The 18,818-nt window shown below is 38.0% G+C and overlaps 1 protein-coding gene and 1 long non-coding RNA gene across 14 annotated transcripts; both read right to left on the reverse strand.

Annotated features, from left to right (window-relative positions):
- Positions 1 to 3,738: 3,738 nt before the first annotated feature.
- On the reverse strand, positions 3,739 to 15,336 carry LOC105045214 (F-box protein SKP2A). 13 transcript variants are annotated; one of them, XM_073242840.1, is made up of 7 exons: positions 15,065 to 15,297; positions 14,871 to 14,921; positions 14,016 to 14,273; positions 10,174 to 10,522; positions 9,949 to 10,090; positions 4,629 to 4,969; positions 4,186 to 4,350 (listed from the first exon to the last, which is right to left on the reverse strand). In XM_073242840.1, the coding sequence occupies exons 3-7, from the start codon at positions 14,258 to 14,260 to the stop codon at positions 4,204 to 4,206; spliced, it is 1,224 nt and encodes a 407-aa protein (XP_073098941.1). In that variant the 5' UTR covers positions 14,261 to 14,273; positions 14,871 to 14,921; positions 15,065 to 15,297; the 3' UTR covers positions 4,186 to 4,203. The 13 variants fall into 13 exon arrangements, with proteins under 13 accessions (XP_073098936.1, XP_073098937.1, XP_073098941.1 ...); XM_010923398.4 differs by lacking the exon at positions 15,065 to 15,297 and adding an exon at positions 15,041 to 15,057; XM_073242837.1 differs by lacking the exons at positions 14,871 to 14,921; positions 15,065 to 15,297 and adding exons at positions 10,768 to 10,967; positions 13,017 to 13,085 and having other exon boundaries at positions 14,016 to 14,155.
- On the reverse strand, positions 7,652 to 9,941 carry LOC140851258 (uncharacterized). Its single transcript, XR_012134011.1, has 2 exons — positions 7,857 to 9,941; positions 7,652 to 7,794 (listed from the first exon to the last, which is right to left on the reverse strand). It is a non-coding gene; the product is annotated as an uncharacterized lncRNA (long non-coding RNA).
- Positions 15,337 to 18,818: the final 3,482 nt, after the last annotated feature.

Below are 18,818 nucleotides of genomic sequence, written 5' to 3' on the forward strand. Positions count from 1 at the left end.
ATCAATCTCAATAATTTGGTCTAATGTATCATATTTTAGGTGATCAAAATAGATGGTCGGTCACATCGATAGGGGTGGGCATAAAAAATTGAAAAACCAAACCAAACTAGAAAATCGGTCCAAATCGATTCAAATTTCTTGGTTAACCAAACCGATTAGTTTGATTTCGATTTGGTATATTTAAAAAAATCAATTTTTTGCTTCGATTTCGATTTCATGATTTTGAAACTAATCGGTTAACCGAATAGATAGAGTGTGTGTATATATATTAATTATTTTTATTTTTAATTATCAGCCAATCCATCTACCTTTTAATACACAGTAAACTTTATTTTATTTTCAAATTTTTTTCTTTTTCTCAAAATGCATAGTTCTCCTTCGATCTCTATTTCTCTTCTTTGTAAAACATGCGTATACAGTACATTTCCTCCTCCAATGCATAACAAGCAACAGTCCAATGCAATGATGCATCTCTCAGACTCTCACTCTCTCTCTCTCTCACACTCTCAGTCTTTATCTCTCTCTTCCTTTATCGCATATTGTGCATGTAGCCATGCCCCCCTCTCTCTCTCTCTGAGTCCCTATCTCTTCGTCTCCCTGCCTCGCATGATGTTCCTATCCTTATTTACTGACCTTTTATGTCACTTGTTTGCAATTTGAAATAAATTTTATATAGAAAAAAAAATGAGAAATCGAAAAACCAAACTGATTAAACCGATTAACCAGTTGACCGGTTAACCAATTCGATTTCGATTTTAAAAATAAAATAATAGTTCGATTAACCGGTCTGTACCCATCCATATACATCAAGGGTTGACATGATGATGCAGTTTGGGCAAAATGGCTGTTATCGTTCCTCAAAAACATGAATTGTATATTTCGAGCCAAGTTTACATATCATTTATCCCTCATAGTAATTTACTTGTGGCTGGAGTAAACATAAACACACCTCTATTCTATCCCAATATTAGTGATACTGGTATCAATCACGATACTGCTATGATTTCTTATGTACCATCATGTCAAGTTTGTGAATGATTCTTCCACTCTATTGAATGGAAAACAGTGGTTTCCGACTTGCCGGCCATAAGATGCTGCTTTCAACAAGATGTATTTCTAATGGTCAGTGGCCATAAAAAGTTTTCTTGGGTGTCATGGTGGCACTTGATCATGACGGTGTGTCATGCTTGATTGAAGCCGAGCAAATTTTGTTGACACCAAGTCTTCGATTCTGAGGGTTGTCATTGGATTTTCTGACAACTTGAACCCAACCCCACTGCCTTTCTGTGATAGCGGCTTGGATTTTTTCCCCCTAATTTTCAGTTACAAACCATGATGCTATTGAGAACTAACAGTTCGAGAAATGGAGTTCGGTTTGTCACGTTTATTGGCTACACTACCACAAGCAAAAACCACTGGATGATTTGGACTCATCAGCAAACGTTCTAGCTATATCGAAATATATTTATCTGAGGGTGTTTACCCTAATTTTAATATATAGCCACATGCTAGATGATGGTTGGTATATAGTCATTAAATAAAAATAGATGAATCTAGGTTAATACATATTAGTCCAATAATGTATCTAATCAATCTATTTCATGACCGATGAAAGCTACATGACATTGAGAATTCACATAATTGAAGAAGTTCTAACCATAATCATGTGGCTATGAAGCACTTGAGAAAATGGAATCTGCAACAGTTGAATGGACACTATCAACATCTCAAGACAATTACCCTATCTTCGTTTTAAGTCTCGCGTGGAACCATTCATGAACTCTCTTTGTATACTTATACTCTTTTGGTAGAAGTATACTTATTCTTTGGTGTAACGTAACATTCTATCCCGGTGAATCCTATTTTACTTAATTATATTTGTTATAGTAATCAATCCCATGTTCTAAGTTATTATTTCCCTTTTTGCTTTCATACGTGATGCAATTCTCATCCTGTTAGAAATTGTCGAAGTTCTCTTGCTGGGACATGATCAGACCCTCTCTTGACCTAACCAAACTCTTTGATCAATTTACTGGATGCCGATACCCAACCAGTCAAAATTTAGGTCCTAGACAAATATTTGTTATATGTTCTGTCGGACCTGGTAGGACAAAATGCTAAAAAGCAGCTCTTACGCAGAAAGCCGGGTTAAAATTTCTCTAAAGGAATGATCGCGTGGAACCCATCAACCATCCAAGTAGTGCGTGCAAAGAACCTCATCATGATGACGATATATGGTTATAGATCTGCATCGCGGCCACGTGATAGATGGAGGTACTGCCAACATAGTACTTTTTATTTTAATATATATATATATATATTTATTAGATTAATATAATATAATATTTATATAAAATATTAATAAAATATAATAATATTATATTGATATATTAATTTTTTTTATTAGATTAAGAGATATTTTTTATTCTCAAATTTCAATCTAAAATCATTATATTGGAGTTTTTTTGGATTTCTGATTTCAAAAATAAATATCTATTAAATGATAATTTGAAAAATAAAAATAATTTAAAATTATTATTATATAAATTTATTATAATATAATTAAATATAATAATTTTTATAATGATCAATTCATACCAAACACCTCCTACAGATTTCAGGACCCCATGCACACAGGGAACTTTGAAAAAGAGGCGAGTAGCACGAAACGCAGATGCAGATTTCTTGAACAGGATGAAGCGGGCCCACTTGAAAAATTGACCGACCACCACAATTGTGGAAACATATCCGCTTTTTATCTTGCGTAACCTCCGTAGAAAGACGTTTGCGTGGAGGACACCTCGGAATTGATGGTCTGATAGACATGACATCACTTGATTGCTTTCCCAGTGTCTTTCGTCATGCTGGGCGAGAAGAGTTGCTGCAAATGCGGGGGCGACTGGGTGCAAAGATGATGTTATCTTTGGCTCCGTGTTTACTTTATTTTTTTTATTAAAAAATAATTTTGGTCATTTCATAAATAGGCGTGGGACGAAGACTGAGGATAAACCCAGCTCACGGGGACCTTAGTTGTTACATCGTTACCCAGTTATCTCCGGCTCAACTGAAGTATGGAGAACCGGTGATTTCGGGGATCAAAATCCCGTTCTTGCCACTCATCTCAGGATTATCCAACCCCTTTTATCCACTTCCAAACTAGTTGTAAATTCATAAGTAAATCCAACTCCGTCGAGAGACACGTTTGACCTTACGAGCTAAGCTGTTGGTGTGGCAGGGTCCTACGAAGCTTACACCAGTTGTTTTATATTGCAATAACCGAGTCTACGACTAGCATCTTGGTCATTTTTCCAGGCCACACTGCCTCTTCTCGTCAACCGTTGTATCTTGAGCACCGTTGCGTCCTGAGCTCATCATTAGAACCATCACTAGAACCACCTGGCCCATCTCACAAGCTCGTCAGCTTTTGCATCCACACAACTAAAAAGACATTCAATACAAATGAAAATAATTCGTTCCTAGGACCTCCGACAGATACGGGGCATCAAAACAACAGACGAAGCTTCAGCTGTTCCAGCAGTTCGCTATTTTTGTAGTTAGATCCCCCAAGTCAAACTCCTCTCCCTCCTTCCAAAGTTTCATTGCAGGCCATGGTGCATCCAACACCAGAGACCTGTAACGCTTTCTCGCCCGGTAGAGCTGCAGCTCAATAGCTTCCCTACCAGAAGTTCCATCATCTGCTCGTATTCTAGTTTCTACATGGACTGCAGCAGACAAGGCTTGCTGATCTACCATTTTAATTGATTAATGCTATATCACTGGAAGGATCAATTCAGAGCTTAACAAATCTCCAATCTTCCATAGTGAAATCGAATGAGGTTCTCAAACATGAGAATCATTCAACTATTTAAGAGTGCAAATAAAAGCATCATGGCCACATTTGGTCCTCAGTCCACATGGCCCTAAGCAGCTACAACAATGCTCTGGCCTCAGCTTTGCAGCTGCACTGGCTCTGGAGCAGCAGCAGCAGCTATGCAAACGCCCCAGCTCTTGAGCCTCCACCCTGAGCATGCCAACTTGCTACACAAGATCCATTAGTCATCCGAGCATGCTCACTCCCCTGTTGAACAGATGGAACTCTGAAAAACCATCTTCACAAGGAGACTGACAGCATTAGAATTCATTCTCGTAACCTTCTAAGGAGCTCCAATTTGGCCAAGACTTGAGAAATGTTTTGAGTTGAAGTCAGAAGATGCATGACCATACCATCGATAATATCCAAATTGGGTCAAGCAAAGTGGAAATAGAAATGTCAGACTCAAAATAGGAGTCACAGAAATTCGCGAGGGTAAGTATCAATGAACCAACCAGACAATCCGCAGAAAATGAGACCTAAGAAAAAGCACACAGGCGTCCTGATACTATTTAACTAATAATATTCAAACACTTCATAGAGGATGGTTCAGAAATAACATAGGATATGCAAAGCAGTTCCGATTCATTGCAGAGTCTAGAATTCTAAAATTTCTAGTTAAGAACAGTTCTGATACACTATATTAACATATATATATATACAAGTGGATTTTCAAGATCAAACCTTGAATCATTTCCAAGTCATTTCAAGTCAAACCAGCTCAGTAAGCATGAGGATATGGAGCCACCCTACTCACCCGTTGAGCTTGGACGGCACAAGCACAGTGCACAGATGTGAGGTTGAGGCACCCACTGATGATAAGCGAATGTCTTTCAGGGCAGGTATGGAGGGCAGGGAATGAGTCACAAACAGCCTGAACAGCAGGAGGCGTCAATGCTGTACACTGACTAATGTTTAGATTCATAAGCCCTTCCTTCTCATCACTGTTGTTTTGCATAGAACCCCACAGTCCATGCTTGCTCTTCACACGACTATTTGCTAGTGAATACATAGCCCTGTCAGTGATGTTCTTGCAATAATACAAGCCCAAGGATCTCAGTCGAGGACAACCATTTGCTAAGGCAATTACACTTTCATCTGCAGTGAACAAAGAGACATGCAAAAGCCCCCAATGGATAAACAATAGGATTAGATTATAACTAATATCCATCTGCTTTACAAATTGGCAAGACAAGGCGGCAAATGTCCATTGCAAGCATAATCTACAGCAGTACTTATTAAGAACACAATAGAACAGTATGAAACGGTGTTATTTGAATCAATTGTGATGCACAAGACAGCATTGATAACACAAATGAACAAACTGATAGGTGGTGGACCAACATGCAAATTCATGATCACCAGAATTTTTCATTGTGGACAAAAGTCCAGATTATTGTTTCTTATAATGTGCGATGTTTGTTCAACTACATAACATGGTAACAGAGTAAGATAGGGTCCTGATCATGAAATGCTGTACTGTGCTGAACCGGCCGGTACACCCTATATCGAACCAGTATGGTTTGACCAATTCAAACGGTATACCGACGGAAGGAGGGAGGGAAAGTGAGAGAGAGAGAGAGAGAGAGAGAGAGAGAAGGAGAGGAAGATAGGCGGGAGCCGCTGGATGCCGGCGGTGGCTCGCTACGGCCACCGAAGGGCCGCGAAAGCATCTGCGGCTCGTCGGTTCGCCCGATAGGATTTTGAAACAAGCGAGAAAAAGAGAGAGAAGGGGGGAGATCACCGGAGATGGGAGCGAACGGCGTCGCGGTCTCAGATGCGGATTTCATCGAGGCCGGGAGAGGGGGGTGGCGGAAGCGGCGAGGTCGGTAGAACAGGAGTTGTCGCCCTTGTTCATGCGACCTCCTTTTTTTAAAAATGAAGATCAACAGTGAAGCCGGCAATGGCAAACCATTTGCCGGCTTCACTTTTAAAAAAATTTTTAAAAAATTAAAATCAATGAAGCCGGCAAACCATTTGCCGACTTCACTTAAGTTTCGATTTTTTTAAAAAAATTATGAAACAAGGGCGCCGCCCTTGTTTCACGCCCACGGCGCCGTCCGACGGCCACGACAGCCAGCCGATGGCCGTCCGACTGGCCCACCCCCTCCTTCCCCTCCCTCCCTCCCTCCTTTTCTTTCTTCCTCCCTCTCTCTTTTTCTTCTTCCGGTTTGGGTCCGTTGCCTTCGTCGGTTCGCTGCCGGTTCGTTAGGATACGGAACCATACCGAACTATACCGCCGACCGACTGAAACTGCCGTCGGTACTGAGACGGCGAACCTTGGTCCTGATGGCTGCTCTATGCTATGTAATTATCTATTAATGCTTCACCAATTCTCTAGTTTGATCCTTCTATGAGGACTATCCCTTAATCAACCACACCCTCAAATTCGCCCTGTATGAATCCCATTCATCACAATATTAAGATGATCAAATCCAGGGCCAAGTTCCCTAGAGAAACAAATGGCTATTTATTATGGAATATGAAGTTGATAAGAAAGTAAATTAGTTGTTAATAGACATTAAGATGACCCATGCTGAAAAAGTTGGCTCACATTTGTTTGCAAGCAATAAAACAATCTTGCATTGTTGATAGCAGGCAAATGAAGTAAAACCACATCATTAGTTAGTTAGAGGATTATCAAACATTATTTTGTGTAATAAAAAATGTTTATTGATTGAATTTAGGAAACTGACTCTAGTAAAAGTTATGCTGATTGTAAACCTACGATACAGTTGCGCACCTCAGTCCATTATTTATCCAAACAGGTGGTGCAATGTCTCGGATCCCTTTCATCTTTTTTTTTTTTTTTTTTTTGACATCAATCACCCCTGCTTGTGTACGAAGCAGTGATCATGATGATGGACCTCATAATAGGGAAAACAAGAGTGATAATGGTTTTGCGACATAAAAGTGCCAATCATTGTCAAAATGTCATTTTGTATTTTTATACCTCAAAGGAGGACTGGCATATGTAGAATGATGACTTGTAGGGGTGGGAATGAGCTCAACATGAAGAAGCTGGACCTATCTCAGCTCGGTTCAAGTAGCTTGAGCCTAGCTTGAGCTTGACTTGGTACAAAAAGAGCAAGCTTGAACTTAGCTGGGTCAGGCTTGAAGAAGGAATGGGCCAAAGGGCTGAGCTCCACAGCGAAGGTTGAGTAGCCAGCAGGGGTCTGCTGGAGGGGGTGGCCATCCCGCTTTATAAATAAATTGGCAATGTCGGGAAGGGGCCCACTCACTTAGAAAATCAGGGCAGGTGGTCTGCTTTAATTAGCTCAAAGCCTAAGCCCCATTTTAGCCGCCTATCTAAAGTCTGGGAATGAGATGATTTGACTCTTTTCCATCAACTATGTTCAGTTGTTGGCATCTATTTAAGGGAGAATTAAGATAAGTGGCCAACACATCTTTAATCAAACACATTTATAAGATTAAAGGAATATTTTCATAGATAAAGAAGAAATTGGAACTGTATACTTATATTAGATTTTATTTGCTTATTTTGAGCTATATCTCATGCCCAGCTCATTATATTTCAAGATGAAATAGCTGGCTCAAGTTCGGCTCATTCAATAATCGAGTGAACTCATTGCAAGCTCAAATTTTAGCTGAACACAAGCTGATCGTGAACAGCTTGCTCATTCAACAGCCCTAATGACTAGTGTTTCCCCAAGCATCTTTACATGAAGTTCTATTTTCCTACGTCACTCACACAACTTGGTAGCAGAATCAACAAGCTGATGGGAAGATTTTACTTCCCTCTCTCTCTTGCTTGAAAGGTTTCTTTTTTTTTCTTTTCTTTTTTTTTTGTTTGTTTGTTGGGGGGGCGTTGGTGTGGGTGGTGGGGGTTGTTGAAAAGTTTTAGAGGCAGCTGCGAAGATCAGGAATATTGCTTCGAAGTTTCAAGCATGTGTCCTTTGTACCTACATCTACACATACTTCTAGTCAAAATAAGAGTTCCTACCAACTTAAATGTCCTTTGTACCTACATCTACACATACTTCTAGTCAAAATAAGAGTTCCTACCAACTTAAATGGCATTATGTGACCACATCAAAAATGTACACAGATTTTGTGTTATCAGACATGCCGTGTGCTATCATATGAAGTCCTCTACTCTTTTTACATCGGTCTGGCACTAGAGCAAAAGATCTTTTATGCTATTGCAATGGCTGATGTTATTCGTGAACATGATTGATGGTTTGACATTTGCAACTCAATCTTGTCAACTAATATATGAAAAAATTGAAATTCTGGGAAGGTGGTAAGTGGGCGGGAATCTAGATATAGAAGGAAAAATGTGCAGCTATGAAGTAACACTAGAACTCCTGGCTGTGGTTCCTTTGACCATCGTAGCTGGTCAGTATTTAAGGAAAAGGAATGACCAGAACACGAGTAACAAAGGAGAAGCAATAAAGAAAGATGTTCAAGTTCTGCAACAGTGATCTGAATACAAGACAAATAACAATAGAAGAGAGCAACATGAAAAAAGCTTGATGATGTTACTTTTTTTGCATTCAAGAATTCGCAGGAGATTGAGATCATGACATTTTGCTGCTCTTCTGTATATACCAAAGAAGAGAAGAGAAAACTGAAGCAGAAAGGAGTAACAACAAATAAGAGTAAAAGATATAACAAAAGGGAAGCATAAATCTACTGCAAGAAAAAGGTAGTTGTTTACTAGACAATCAACAATCAAGAAACAAAATTTGGCTCTTCAATAAGCCTTACTTTATAGATGCCTAAACCATTTCAAAAGAAAATGGCAATGGTTCTGGAGTTCTCTAACTTTCACCTTATGACTGAACTAGGCCTTTATTGTTTTATGAATTTCCAATAAGATCAAACTCAAGTTTAAATGGGGTAAGAAGATCTAACCAATTTCTAGCTCATTATTCTATGGATTCTGAACCGTCTTACAACCATCATAAAGTTTCAGCACTCATATTCATGAAACCACAAAAAATCAACAACAAAAAGGACTTCTAGAGCTATTTTACGTCTGTATTCAAGTATGTCTTTACAATAACCATAGACAAGGTTGAACACATCACGGTGTTGACACATGTCTGTGACTGGCAGTCTGGCATGGAAATCAATAGTCCATTTAAGCCTAACACAAAGCCATTATAAAATTTACACCTTGTTATGGCTATTCACTGCCAATACTTGGCTTACACATAGGAGCTACCATTCACTACAAATAAACCAACAATTAGTTGTAAACTAAAGTTCACGAGGACATGCACACGCATGCACAGACAACCTCAAAGCCGATGTCAAAAACTTTCTGAATCTTCCATGTTCCATGAGGTCACAAGAAATTCCAGTGACAGGTATGTAGGTTCCACAGCAATTATTAAGCATCTACTGTTTTTCAATACCATGGGTATAGAATTCTAGCATGTCAACAAACATTCTACCATCCAAAATGTACAATGTGACAGTTTATTAAATTCCCCATAACGATTTATCTATTTAGACCACCTTGAAATGGAACTTGTACCAATTCAGCAATTCTACTTGTACCAAAAGAAAATACACATCAATGCATGTAAAACAGAAAAGTAAATATACTGAGGGACAATGTGGTGAAAGATTTAATAGCACTAAAGGAGGCCCATGGCTATTAGATGTAAAACACAGCTCAGGAAAGTAGTAACTACTTGAAAAATGTTCAGAAGAAATTTCAATGTCGCATGCTTTGGTCCTGTCACAATTGTTAAGCACTTATTTGTCGGAACCATGAAGTAGACCAGATATACCAAAACTATTCACTATAAAATTATCTAAATAAATAAATTTAGCTAGGCCACCATGAAATTGAATTTTTATTACTGCTCATAATAGTGAAAAACATAGGGAAATAATAGAGGGTAAAATAGTGAAAAACATTGTAACAGAAACAAAAAGTACTACAATGAACGAAGGAACATATGAAAATAGAAAACTACTGCAGACTGCTTACTGAAGTCAGAGAAATTAGGATGCTCTGATTCTAGAATAATGATTGTTTGCAGTATTATTAACAATATTTATTGAATCCAAAACAATACATGCATCAGGCATCTGAATACCTGTAATAAGGACACAGCCACATAAGTCCAAGGCCCTGAGATCAGGGCATCCTACTGCCAAACTGGTTACTCCATTATCACTGACACCCTCACACCAACCCAGAATCAAAGTCTGCAACTGACCGCAATTATATGCAATAGCCTACATCCAATTTTACAGAAGATTAGGCAAGAATTGATCCATGGCAAATTAAACCAAAAAAAAAAAACATTTAACTTCAATACCTGCAAAGCACTATCAGTTGCAGCTCTCACACATCCACAAAGATTTAAGTTTTTCAAGTTCCTACAGTAATCGGTCAGATATGCAAGGGCAGAATCACTGAAAGCAGAGCACCCACTGATATTAAGTTTTGTAAGACGTGGACATCCATGGGCTAAAGCATGCAAGGAGCGATCAGTTAGTCTAAAGCTTTTGCTAAGGTCTAAATCCCGCAAATCATGGCAGTAATTAGCAACAGTCTCTACAGCAATATCCTCAAGTTGAGGTCTATCCTGTCGCAGAGTAAGAACCTGCAGCTTTGTAAATTTGGGGACTAGTGACTGCACAAGGCTGTTCATGTTGTTTTTGCACCTGCAAGTAGTGGAATCTCAATCGCAAATGACTCATCATCATCAGAGGGAACATACATATGTAGCATTACAGTTGAAGACAAGAAACTGAATTATTATTAAAAAAAAAAATCTTAAGAGAACTTGCAAAACATATGCATACATACTGAAAAATTAATTTAACTGTTCAAGTTGTATCTGTTTCTCAAGATATAACCATGACAGGACTGCATTAATAGTCTGTGCAAAGAACTAATTGTCAATTACCAAATAATCATTTGGGTATTCTTTCTTTTTTCCTTTAATTGTGGGCAGAGAGCGCTGGAGACTGGAGTCCAGGGGCCTTTTACTCCACTCCTATACACATGCATATATGTACAGCAGAAATTTCATAAAAAATAAAGTCACCATTGCATCACTCTTTCCAGCAAAAAACATGTGCTCCCTAGAAGTGCTTCTTAAATTCCCTGATCAGATAGGCAATTTTCACTGTTGGAAAAGCATCATGGGGGTATCATCAACAAGAATAATTCACAAATTGCATATTGAAAGTAAAATTGTGCATGGATAAAACAATAGATGATTTTTCAACATTTTCAGTGGAATTTCATTATATATACAATCCAGTGATAAGAAAGTTTCAGAATAATCAAGAATGATGTAGGAAGAACAGCTTCTGACAACATTCATCTGTGGAGCAACCAGTATTTAGGAATCTTCTTTTTGCAACTTATAAAATGATTTGAATAAAGAAAAGCGCAAAAACAGAAGGAAGGTAAATTAGACTTTGCCTGTTATTGCAAATTACCATCAGCATAATCCCAATGTGATACATAAACTGCAAATTGTAATTTTAGGCATTCTTCATATAAAGGTAATCAAGAGACATAATAACTTTAAAAATTTATATAATGAGCTTTATTGCAGGCTATACCAATATGCTTCTAGAACCACCTTGTGATTATCACACATCAACAGAACTAAATACAAACAAGATGAAAGACAATGAGTGCAGTTGTGCAAAGATGATAGCACTGAGGTGGATAGGAGGCAGAACCTGGATAGATATTATTAGAAATTAGTGCATTCTTTTTTTTGGTTTTCAAACTTCATACAGAAGTTCAAACAATGGAGGTATCTGATAACTGTGCATCCAAAGAAACAGGCCCTCCATCTAAAAGAAAGAGAAAATCCAAAATGACAATTTGAAATGGTATAAAAATACCATCTAATCTTAAAAAACAATAGTTACACATGAGAAAATAATTTAGTCCAATATTTGCAGGCAATAGTCCATGTAAACTAAAACTATGATCCTCAACAATTGTACAAATTGTCAAAGATCAAACCTGAAACACACTAACAAGTTCAAAAGTGGAGGCAGGAACATTGATAGAAGAACCAACCTTGTGGCAAAGAGAACCTAAAGATAGGTCGATCTCTTTACAAATTTCATCAAAGAGAATCTAAAAATAGATTAACATCTTTACAAATTCCATTTAGATAATCATTGCTAATATGTAGAAATTGTCCCTAAATTGGCCTGAGAATGATGTAATGTAATTTGATGAGGCACGCAAAGCTGTATGGTAGGAACTATCTGTTATCATAATCTTCAGCCACTTATGCTTCAGAACACAAAAATTTATAAGAACATAAAATCAAAAAAAAAAAAGTAGGATGGATGAAGTTTTAGATGCTAGAACAGCATCATGTGTATTTGCTGCTTGCCTCTTAAGAAATTTTATATGACAACAATTATTGTATGTTAAAAAGACTGGAGCATCATCACCCAAAAAAAAAGAGATTGGAGTATTATGACCGTGAAAAAGTTGCACAAGTATAAAATAAACAATAGAAAGATAATTATCTTCAAGTAAACGCTTATATATCATAGGGTAGGGAAAGATAAAAATAAGGATGAGGCCAGAACCTGAATAGCAACAGAAAGTTGAGGATAACCTAACAGAAAGGAAAAGGAAAGTTCAAGCGCACAAAAGAATAAGGGCAACCTTTATACGGAAAGAAGTTTAAAGGTTGGCTTGAAGCACTAGAACAATAGGTAGATTTAAGACAATCTATAGGCTTCAATATTAGGCTTTCATATGAATAAACGGCAATGTAACGTTTTGCAGTTCTAAACAAAGTTTCAAAAATGTAACAAAAGTATTTAATTAATGGCAGTGTAAGAATTGTTGGACAGTTGAACACTCATAAAGGAGGTACCAAACTACTCTTTTTTCTTTTCCCTTTTTTTTCCTGTTTGCTAGGTGTGCCTGGCTAGCCACAAACTGGGGAACACCAAAGTTGAAGGATGAGCACATGTCAATCCAAGCAATAACCTACCATTTATCTAAAGAAAAGAACCAGAGAATTGAATCATCAAGAAATGTTAAATGCCTATAATAAATGAAAAGGACAAGAAACAATGACATTACTTTCTTGTTCAAAGGATTCAGATATGCAAAAAATGTTAACGTCCGGATATGACTGCTAGAAAATTTTTGTATTCTTACTGCAATGTGCTTCAGAACTGGTATGTATGATGCCGCTCTGAAACATGTATCAACCTTCTTGACAGGTTCCTAAATAACATAAATGAGGTCAAAAAATTCCATTCTATCCATGCTTGATGCTTTTAAGTGAACATATGAACATGTGCACATGCAGTTGGGGAAGGTGATTTCAAGAAAGCAATTTCATCCAGATGACTACTCTTCTAATCAACAAAATAAGCCAGCACTTTCAATCATTTTATCCTGTCGGGTCATATTGAACATGAAGAATGCACCAAAAAAAACAACGCAAGGGAAAAAATGAGAAAAAGAAGAATTGTATATATTCCGCAAAATGAAAGCATGCCCGAAAGAAAGGCTAGAAATGGGAACATAAGGGATCGAATCTTTTCTTCCCTTTCTTACTACAGAAGGACCAACTATTTTAACAAAGTCTAGAGAATTAAGGGGATTCTTTTATTCATAGACAGAATTGCTATCTTTCATTTAGAGCAAAGTGATCCAGTATATTGTCATCCCAGATTCTTGCTATGACTACAAGATTTAGAAATCAATAATAAATGTAGATGGTGGATATATAGGATGCATGCAAAAGACTTAGTATTACACCTTGCACATGGGACCAACTTCCCCTCAAAGGAAACCACAACTACGCTTCTTCCTCCTAGATTTAGACTTCATCACAAAATCTCATAATAAAATTTATAATTTAATATACTAATGAAGGGAGATTCTTACTCCCTTCATTTTATCTCGAAAAAAAAAACTGTATATGACTTAAAACGGAGAATTAATTGAGCGCCATCTTCCTATCAACAAAGCTACCATCTTCAATAAGGCCCAGCCTAAGCACCATCTGCCTGATAACAGAGCTTCCATATCCAGCAGGGCCCAAGTAGCAAACGAATAACCGAAAACTACACAACTACTGCAGAAAAGGAAATGAGAAGAAGGATGAAGAGTAGAAAAGGCTAAAACTAAGAAAAGATTAAGCCTTACCATGACAGAGAGAGATTGGTAAGCCCCAAGCACAGAGAATCTCTCCAACCAGTACACACAGCAGAAGCCACAATCACCATCCGATCATCCAAAAGTGAAATAATCCTCAGCAACAACTCCATGGGAAGATCCTTCCAACCAGCCATAGCAGCTCCCTTCCCCTCTGACTTTTCCCCACCAGCAGACAACATGAGGTTCTGAAACCACGCTTCTAGATCTCCGCTTCCCAGCCCCCCAGAAATCATATCAACTGAGCTCCTACAGAAGAATTACAATCAATTGATATATCCAAAATAATAATACTTGAAAATTAAGTTTTTGACACATTAAAACCCCAACGCCGAAATATATAACACTCATGGAGGATCTATAACATGTCATCAAAGAAACGGAGAACGATCGAGCATCAACTAATTCCAGCTTCCAAAGATCAAATAGGACACAAAATTACAGTTTTTCCTGATTTCGTTACAAGAAGATGATAATGCCAGCCTCGATAGGCTAGACGCAGACTTAAAATGAAAAGCAAAAGCAAAAACAGGGGGAAGGGGAATGAATCAGTTAACAAAATATATGAAAATATAAAGAAAAATGCAACCTTCATAAACCACATTATGGTGCTTCCTATTAGTCGCCGAAATAAGAAGAACGAGGCACCACATAAAAATGGAACAGAAGGTCAAATCCTAAAACCCTAATCGACAAAATCCTTGAGAATAAAAACGAAAAAGTCACCAGAACTCGTTCCAGCAGTCCCCATGTGATCATCGAAAAACATCAAAAACAAACAGATCCTCCAAAAACAATCCAAAATCAGAAAGGAAAAGTGTAAAAATAGAATCCTCCCTATCTCACCAAAGATAAATAAAATAACAGAGTTGAGCCACCTCATCAAGCCACCTCCTCCTACCAAAACACCAAACACCGATAAAACGTTAAAAAAAAAAAAATTCCTCTAAGGTCATCGCAACTTATTCAAAAACCATAACATCAGAAATCGAAGAAATGATCAATCGATCAATAACATGATTCAAATAGGCTGCAAAGACCTCCAGATCCCACGAATCCAACCGAGAAAAGGGCACCAACCGGAAGTAGAAAACGAGACGGAGAAGGAGAAGATGAATATAATCAAAAGGGAGGGGAAGATGGAGGAATTGGGAAGTAGAAAACGAGACGGAGAAGGAGAAGATGAATATAATCGTAAGGGACGGGAAGATGGAGGAATTGGGTAGGGTTCCGGAGAGCCGTGGGAACCCTGAAACCCCTCTGGGTCGCGGTCCGAGGTTTAAATACAGAGACGCGAATGGCTCGAGGAGCCTCTGGAAGAATTAAGAGCAAGGACGGAGGGGCCGACAAGCCGAATGGCGCGAAAGGACGCGTGGCGGTCGCCGAAGTACTGTGTCCCATGGGGCCCAGGTGAGGCGGCGGTCGAATGCGCCACGAAAGGGATTGGCTGGAAGATGACAAAGTTGCGCTGTCGAAACTTGAAGCCGCGACAAAGTTTCGATGGAAGGCCAGACGCCGGTCATTCTTCAAATATATATATATATATATATATATATATATTGGCATGCTAATTTATATTTATATAGATATTAATTAAATATAAAATATTTATATTTTCTTAAATAAATATAATATAAACCACATATTAAATATTAGATAAAGATACAGATATAAATTAAATAATTATATTTAATGATCATAAAATAAAAAATAATATTAAATAAAAAATAAATAAAATTAATAATATATTAATTTGATTATATATTTTTTAAAAAAATATATAAAATAAAATAAATTATATATCCAAGTACTGATATTATATTCACATTCATATCTTAAGCATATAAATATAAGTATCAATATTAATCAAATATTTAAATTTTTATTTATATTTAAATAAATTTAAATAGAAAAATAAATTTAGATGGATATTATTCGGTTACTTTCATACTCTGACTCTCGAGAGAAAGTATTGCTTTTGGTGGGAGGACTCCTTCTAACTGTAGCTTGAAGGGAAAAATCACAGATACATTGGAAGTTTTTTTCCTATGGCAGTATAGCATGATTGCAACGATGCTAGGCATTCGAAGTCACAGTCAACACGAGACAAGCTTGCTCTTTTCAAAAAAAGAAGAAACTGGCTCCAAACTGCTCTTCCTCCGATCACTAAGCAGTTGGTTCTTTAGTTTTGGCCCAATAGATAAAGCTCTTATTCTTGATCAACTTCTTGGACGAGACAGAGGTGGGGACAGGTCATTGTCAAGGACTTGGTATTGATCTTAATCTTAGTTATCCATGATAAGATTTATAATTGGTATAACTAAAAAATTATGTTTAAGTCAAGGTTAGAGAATATCATTTTTTACCATGCATGGCTAGCGTCTAAGCAAAAATGATGTATATCTTGATTATATTCTCGATTGCTTGATTTCAAAAACTACATCTCTCTTTCTTAATGCAAAAGAGATGTACTAAACCTATATATGCTTGCCATCTTCGACATCAATGAGCAAAAGTTTTTTTTTTGTTGTTGTAAGTCTCCGTTGCTGACGATACGGTTAGAGTTAGATGCCATCTGGAGATTCAGACACCGGATGAAACTGCAAGAAAAATTCACATTCATCAGAAGGTTTTCATGGGGAACCTGGATGCTTAAGTTAGCTAGAGCCTTGAAAATAATAGAGAAAAGAGTGGGAGCGAAAGAGACAGTAGAGTGGTGTATTATTCTCTTTTCCATTGAAGCTTAACTAAGGGTCCTTTGATACCTTTTTATATAAGGTGGAGCCGTATATGGTTTAGCCGAATCTTTAGGCCATTATACTAGTCTCATTAGGGCACTAGGCCATGTTCTGGCAAGTCATGAGGATAGGAGATCTTCTACTATCGTGTGAATCAAAATTGCTATGTAGTTATGGATTTTGTCTTTATTGATCGAGGAGCTATAGTCAGTGGTTGGTGCTGAGCTAAGGCCTCTCACCAATACCTATGTCTGAACTTGGGTGTCATCTCTATCAACTTATAAGAGCTCTATCTTCGATCCTCGAAGTGATCAGACCGTTGGGTCGGTCACCTCTGACCTCATGGTAGGAAGGTTTTGACCATGAGGTCGGTTGATGATCAATTCAGAGGTGGAAAGAGAGTGGTACAGTGGTTGGTTCGCCTTAGCCACCTATTGCTTTTCGATGTCTGAGGTAGTCTAGCCTAATCATCGCAGATGTTTGGGTGCACTATGAAGGGAAGAGAAATGTTACAGATGGTGGATTTTCTCTACAATATTTTTTCCGCACTTCCAAGTCCAAAGGAGTTTCACTGCTTCGAATGAAGAAAATAGTTGATTTTCAAACCTATTCCTTTATGTTGGCCCTATTTATTGCACAGTATTTGACTAAGAAAATCTTAGATCTTACTAAGGCATCGCTTCATAGTGCATACCATAGTTATGAGGGGTGGAGGCTTGAAGCGTCGCAAAATAGTCAGTTGAGAAAAAGGGGTTTTGGGGATCATCCTCAGATTCGTTGGAGCTCGCCATGTGTCGGATGCTGGTGGGTCCCATTGTGTGGCTCACAAATCGCCTTATGTGGCTTGATTTGAGGGGGGTGCAATGAAGCATCACAAGATCTAATGCTCCTGATGCCAGCTAGATGGCAAAATCTGATGACTTGGCAATTAAATCTGCGCCATTGATAGTCCATATACAAATAGGTTGTCATCCATTACTTTTTTTTACTTTGGTCTGTCAAATTTCCTATTTTCCCACTGCCAGTTGCTTTTTTCCATTGCTATTGTCAAAGGAAGGCTTTCTTTCTACCAGTATTGTCTTCTTCGGCACCGGTGATCGCACTTATTTTTGATTGGTCCTCCCTCTTCACTCTTTTTTATATTTTGTCTTTCTATTTTGGATTTTCTCCTTTATCCTTTTTGAGCATCATTTTCATCTTTTTTTTGTTATCTTGATCTTTTTTTCATAGTTCTTTTTGCTTATCCATGCTTCTAATGGTGATGAGGTTCGGGGTGAAAACCCCCACGGTGGCCATGGTCATCGATCATCACCTCCCCAAATCAAGTCCGAGAGTGAATCTCAAGCCATCATCATGGCTGGCTCCTCCTCTAGAAACTAGATCTCTATGCCCTGTTATGCAGACAGCCTTATGTGTAGGTTCGAAGATTTTTGAGATCCAAAAAAATGAGGAGTCAAACCTTACTGAGGATGACCTGGGAGGATTTTGTTCTCAGTTTTCCATCTCTTCAAACTTTTAGCTCAAAGTCCCGGGATGGGATGGTCGTATGACCAATGCCTCGAGAGGCCAAGTTGCATGTACTATGAGTCTTTTTGCACTGGTATTTGGCTTCCGCTCCATCCCTTTGTGAGCAATATTTTAAATTTTATAGGATTCTTCCAACTCAGGTCACTCCGAACTCCAACCAGATGATCATCATTTTTATTATCCTTTATGACTGGCTTGGTATCTTTTTGAGGTGTTCTCTCTTCAGATCTCTGTTCACCTTGAAGAAGCTCTCTCACAAGAGGAGGTGGTGATACTTTTCACCTTACCTAGGGTGTAAGTTTATCACCGGACTTTCATCTTCGATCCACGATTGGAAAAACTATTTTTTCTATGTGTCTTCAGATCGACCTTAGGGGTTTAGCTCAATCTGGGGTCTCTTCCAACAAGGATAAGTTTGTCCTTCCTGAGGATGAGAAGGACCATTGGAGCCTGCTTGACATCGAGGTGCCTAAGTTGAAGGAGCTACTAATTGAACAAAATCTTTACGATGTCGGAATAGTCTGATGTT

The sequence above is a fragment of the Elaeis guineensis genome, chromosome 8 (assembly GCF_000442705.2).
Source record: "Elaeis guineensis isolate ETL-2024a chromosome 8, EG11, whole genome shotgun sequence".
NCBI lineage: Eukaryota > Viridiplantae > Streptophyta > Magnoliopsida > Arecales > Arecaceae > Elaeis > Elaeis guineensis.